Source organism: Nelumbo nucifera, chromosome 4, assembly GCF_055504915.1.
Source record: "Nelumbo nucifera cultivar China Antique chromosome 4, China Antique-T2T, whole genome shotgun sequence".
NCBI classification, from domain to species: Eukaryota; Viridiplantae; Streptophyta; class Magnoliopsida; order Proteales; family Nelumbonaceae; genus Nelumbo; species Nelumbo nucifera.
The window spans coordinates 3,025,160-3,031,493 of NC_142652.1; the positions used below are offsets into that span (position 1 = coordinate 3,025,160).

General features: G+C 39.3%; 1 protein-coding gene across 1 annotated transcript; it reads left to right on the top strand.

The window, feature by feature from the left end:
- The first annotated feature begins 852 nt into the window (after positions 1-852).
- LOC104591840 (uncharacterized) lies at positions 853-6,096 on the top strand. The gene is made up of 3 exons (XM_010250899.3): positions 853-1,020; positions 1,159-1,314; positions 5,585-6,096. Exons 1-3 carry the CDS (start codon positions 925-927, stop codon positions 5,870-5,872), a joined length of 540 nt encoding a protein of 179 aa, XP_010249201.1. The 5' UTR covers positions 853-924; the 3' UTR covers positions 5,873-6,096.
- Positions 6,097-6,334: the final 238 nt, after the last annotated feature.

The following is a 6,334-nucleotide window of genomic DNA, read 5'->3' on the forward strand; positions in this document are numbered from 1 at the left end:
TTTTTGATGAAATAACGGTTACAAGATAAAACAAAATCAATCACCTGGTCTGGTTTTGAAAACCATGATTGAACCCCTGAATGTGGATAAAAGAATAGAGAGAAAAGGAGAATTTGCCTTGATGGGTACAAGGAGCGGGGTGTTGGTTGGGTTTTTCCAGAAGACAAGAAACACTACACGTTAACAGTTTCAATGGTGTAAATAGGGATTAAAAAAATCTAAGCTTTACTATTAATGGCTCTTAAGTGTTCATTAATAAATGGGTGTTTATGTTTTGCAGGGCAGGCATGTATAAATAATTTTTTATCTCATAAAGTATAGTTTTCTAAGATATATACAAGCACGCAAATAGGAACAGCCTCCTCTACCTTAATATCCTCATTCCAAGATGAAATTAAGCAACATGCAACTCCATGTCTAGACTTTACCCTTGTTGATGCTACAAATCAGTATGTCAATTTTACGATTTCTATTTTGGTCCCTGCCTACAGTTACATATGTCAATTTTGCAATATATTTTCTTGCACGATTTTCAATGCTTTGGCCCCGCACAGTCGCTATGATGCTACAAAACTGGCATGAATGGTCAATTGTCATCTTTTGGTACATGCTTTTGATTAATGAAAAAGTACACTGCAGTCCACGCGGAATTCTGAAATTATAGTCCTTATAAATTCTGTACAGTCATTCTTCCAAAAGTAAATAATAATTTGAGAGGAGAATAAATCAATAAATCCTAAATTTTCATTGAAATAATTACTCCGTATAATACATGATAACATCTGCTTTATATATTAATAAATAATTAACCATGCATATTGTTTATTTGCCTATAAATATGTAATATATGGAGACGCAGATACCATTCAACATCACTAAACTGAGTGTGTGTTCAGTGTGGAATAATCAAGCAGCCAAACAACCATGAAACCCCCTTCTTCATTCCTCATTAAAACTCTTGTAATATTAGCAGCTCTAGGTGTTTCACGAGCTTTTGATTACCAAATCTTTGCTCAGCTGGTGACTATTGCTCTCTCTCTCTCTGTGGTTTAATTAATAATATTTGTTTCAGTCTGTCTCTCTTCTACTTTCATCTTGGTCTTGGTATAAAGAGTAGAGCTACGTTGTCTATTATTGGTTTTCTCATTTTTGTTTCAGTGGCAAGGCTCATACTGTGAAACATCGATAACATGCTGCACGCCAAGCACAGGAATGCCTGCGGCAAATTTTAGCATTCATGGGCTATTTCCACGTTATAAGAACGGGTCATCCATCTCATACTGTGATTCAAGCAACACTTTCAATTCATCCCAGGTACCTACTCCTCTTAATTTATCTTTCTTTATACCAGGCGATCGACCAAATTATAGGAAGCATACGCTTTGCCTGAAGCTCGAAAATCGAAGTTTCTTTTTTTCTTTTCAATTGAAACTTTTGGCTTTAGAACCCCCTACCCTGGTTAACAGCTTGATTGCATCCAAAGTCTCTCTGCTACAAACAGCCAGAAAACTTATTATATTGAGCCACCGTCTATTTCTCTTCTTTCTTTCCCAACATTTGGGGTGTTTTCGGGAGCGGGAGGCTCCTTGGCAAGTCGGGATCTGATTTTTCTCCAACCGGCGGCAGTCGGAGGAATTTTCCGTCAAACGAATGATTGACACGTCACAAGCAATATACAGACAACTTTGTAATTAAGCGTGAAAAGCCATTTCCTTTTTTTTTAAAAGAAAAAAGGCAAAATCCCCGTGGTCCCGCAGTCCCGCTGTTTCATCCGTGCACCCCACCTTTTATCTTCTTCCGAGGCTTCCCTGAGTCTCTCTCCCTCCATTAGCAGTCAGCCAATCACCAATATATACAATGTGTAAATTTTCAACCTTTTGCTTTCCCTTTTTTAATATGTTCGAAATAACATTTTGTTTGTATTTATATTGTATATATTTACATTTGTACTCCTAAACCGAGCCTTAGCAAATGACTTCAACTTAAAACGATCTTCGAATCAACACTTTTTTTATTAGTGTTTTACTGTTTTCTTTCCCTGCTTCGGTTTTTTTGAAGCAGAAAGTATCAAAGTTTATTTGCTTCGGTTTATGGTTATTGTATTTCCTAAAATTGATTCTCAAATGGATTTCAATTTTGAGACACAAGAAATTGTATGTTAATGTTTCTTCGAGCACAACAACACAGGAATAGCAGAAAGGATATATCTTTATGCTCCCATGAAGAATGACGTTTTGGTTGGCCAAGATTGGTGTGGGTGGCTATGAGCCTATGACTGGCTGATACGACCCCTTTTGCTCGGATCGTTCTCTCATTGGTGGAAACCATTGGTGTGGAGGTGTAAAACAGGTCATCCTCAGCCATGTCGCTCTCCCCTGAGATAATTGGGGTAAGTTCGGCACAGCCCACGGTTCAAGCTCGTGTCGTGAGGCAGGCTGGTCTATGGGCCAAGTCGGATCATGAATCAGACCAAAGTTATCGATCGTGCCGTGTTAGCTCAGCCCGTGGATCTAAAACCTCGCACCCAACACAACCCTCACAATTGTGTCGGGCCTGACACGGCCCATGGACCATCGTGTCAGGCCGGTCCAAATTCATGCTGGGTCATACCGGGCCATAGGTGATACACCAATACAACCCGATTTACACCTCTATGTTAGTGCCCATAAAATATTATATGGGATATTTCCATGTTATGATAATAGATGAATACGTTTTCTTGTGTACCTCCGTTGCCTCTGGTGGCCGGAGCTCTGCCAAAAAGCTTGTCACCAGCCTCTACCAAACCATCGATTGGAAGCCAGGATTGAAAATCTCGGACATTCCACTTTGGTAACAGGCGCCATGGGTGTTGTCATCTTCTCTCGGACCAGACTGTCATTTGTCATTTTTAAAAAGTGGTTTTTAATCTTTTTCAAGATAGATTGGGATTTGGGAGCATTTTAAGGGATGGGTATCAAAAAATTTTTCTAATTATTCATTGAAGGTGATTATCTGATCCAGACTGTCTTCTCTCTCCGCGCTTTGGCCATCCGCTAGGTAGAGTTGTATATGGTTTTTGAACCACCGTTGATCTGGATGGTCGGACCGTTTGGCCTGTGAATCGTTTATGTAATCGGTTTCATTTTACCCCAAGTCCGGTCCCTGGCCAAAAACTGTTGGATTGGTCAATGACCTATTGACCTAGACGGTCAAACCATTAATCCGTTGACCCATTTAACGGTTTTAGCCATTTTTTATTTTTAATTATTGTCATTTGTCAAAAGCAGTTTTTAATCTTTTTCAATGATAGGTTGGGATTTGGGAGTATTTTAAGGGATGGGCATCAAAAATTTTTCTAAATGGTCATTGAACGTGCTTATCTGATCCAGAATGTCTTCTCTCTCTGCTTTGGCCATCCCCTAGGTAGAGTTGTACATGGTTTTCGAACCGCCATTGACCCGGACAGTCGGACCGTTTGGCCTGGGAACCGTCCAGGCAACCGGTTCCGTTTTACCCCAAGTCCAATCCTTGGCCAAAAACCATTGAATTGGTCAATGACCCATTGGCTCAGACGGTCAAACAATTAACCCGTTGACCCATTTATTGGTTTTGGCCATTTTTTATTTTTTATTATTAAAACAGGTCATCCGTTCAAACCGGATGGTCAAACCATCAACCCAAGACCAATGGCCAGAACGATTCCATTTCTGGATCATTCTTTAAAACCACGTAACTGTAAAGTGGATCTTACCGGCCACCAGGCATGGTCCAAACCCTATCCCCTGTGTGATGTTGAGCTTGGGCTTTAAAGCCTGTGGATTAGCATGCAGCCCAAACATGGCATGGCATCCACGTAAAATCCTTGAACACATTATGTACAGGACACTACAGCCTTGCGATGCTTGTAGGTTGTCATTCATGGAAGGATGTTCCTGATCTGTGGCTGTAGTCACCTATGTATAATGTTTGCATAAGGTGTTGCATGTAGCAGATTCAGACTCGTCTTAATCAAGAAAATTACTCAACAAAATCGGAGTTTAGCTAAACTAAGGGTTCAATTAGGGCTGTTCCGACTCAAAACCCAATTAAGTTTTTACATGGTTTGAGCCTGAGCTAGAAAGTAAAAAATTTAGGCCTAAGCAAAACTTAGGTCGGGCTTGGGTTGAGGCGTTAGATAGATCGAACTCAACAGAAGTCTGTTCAAGCTCGTTTAAACTTAGCCTGGTCCAACCCAAGCCCAAATCCAGCTGAAATTATATTGCATTATGCTCGTGTTGAGCATCGATTGGTAAACTTGAAGTTGTCCTCGGATTGGGCCAGCCTAAGTCCGAAGCTTGCACCTGTAGGGTTGTATCCCTAAGCTAAACCAAATCCCATTAGACTCGTACCCTTTTCAGCAACATGAGATGCACCATTGCCCCGGAAGAAACTTGAAGGTACATCTAACATATTCGAAAAGTTCGGAAATATTAATAGGAATAAATATAACTCCTTTTTATGCAATTACCTCCACAAAAAATTGGGTTATAAGGTAAACTGCCTTATTATTTTTTTCACTGTTTTTAAAACCGGACCGGACCGGATCGTAAAAATCAGGAATCGGTTATCTGATCAGTTTCGTTTTTCTCCAAAACCGTTTTTTCCCTTAAAATCATTGATTTTGGTCAACAAACCACTGAACTGGCCGATTAATCATTCGAACCGGTTAAACTGTTCAAACTGATAACCAGACCCCTGACCGGTTCATTTTTAAAAACCATGATCTTTTTCTTCAAAAATAAAAAAAAAGGGTTTTACTGTTCAGTCTACCCCAAAAATCTTAGCCCTACAGTTTACAAAGGGATTGTTGGTCATAATTCATTCTCATAGCATAAAATTTATATTGTTTTCCATAAATAAACGCAGGCTTAATCAATTTCTGATCCAATTCCCTTTTTTTTCCGGTGTAGGTATCAGACCTTATTAGCAGATTGGAAACTAGTTGGACAACGTTTTCCTGCCCAGTAATGGTCAGTCATATTGGGAATACATTTGGTTGAAATTTGGGACCTGCACAGAGCTTGTATTGAATCAACACGGATACTTCGAAGCGAACCTCGACTTAAGGGACAAAGTGGATATGCTCCAAGTCCTTGAGGATGCCGGTAATTTGAAGTTTGAATTGATGATTATTAGCTTAAAATTGAACTGTTTGTAGGGTGTCAATGGCTTGGTTTTGGGTTGGACCTTATTCAAATCAAAATCACTTTTGGACGGATTGGATAGATTATATTGAATTGGACCAGGGTCATGGGTCCAAAGTATTTATTGGATTGGATTGAATTTGATCCATCTCTAATGAATTTATATTCGATTGGGTCGGATTAAATTGATATCTGGTCCATTAATACGGGTATTAATGGACTAGGTTTGAGTTGAAACTAATTTAAATTAAAATCAATTTAAACATTAAATTGATATCTGGTCCATTAATACGGGTATTAATGGACTAGGTTTGAGTTGAAACTAATTTAAATTAAAATCAATTTAAACACTACTCCACTGCACAAACTTGAGCTTTAATTTCTTGTTTTTCCGTTTTATCTTGATCTTGTCGTTGCAGGAATCAAACCCAATGGTGACTTCTACAGCTTGGACGCAATCACGACAGCTATTGAAGAAGCAACTGGATACACTCCTACAATCATCTGCAATGTCAACACGTCCGGTTACTATCAGATGTATGAAATTTACATGTGCACAGACACTTCTGGATCTGACTTCATTGAGTGCCCAGTTTCACCTACCACCAATTGTCCTTCCACCGTCCTGTTTCCTCCCTTCGTTGAAAGTGCTAGTGCTGCACGGATCTATCTTCCTTCCCAGCAGTATGCTTAAAATAGAGTTTTAGTTTTGTGTGAAGAAGGATGTTAACTAGTTCTAGCTACTTTAATTGTCTTCTTCATAAATAATTCACTTTGACAGTGAAATGGAGGTGATCTAAATATTGTATGTGTATGCTTTGTGTTTATGTAAGGAACTTATGTAGCTTAGCTTCTGGGTTTATTTTGGATTTACTCCTGCTCAGATATTGGATGATTTCAAATTTTCAGTAGAGAAAAGTCTGCCAGTACATAATTAGGTAATAGGCATGAAATGGCTTATGCATTCTGAATTAAGACCCGATTTGATGGAGGCCCACCCCAAGGCCCATCTCCCTCCTAGGGGCGGCAGCTCTTAGGATAAGGCCAAGAGTCCAAGATAAGCCAAGGAAGGATAACTCAAGATCCATCAAGACTCTTCCAAGACTTCAAGACTTATCAAGAATCCAAGCTTATCAAAACTCTTCCAAGATAATTCAAGAATTCAAGAT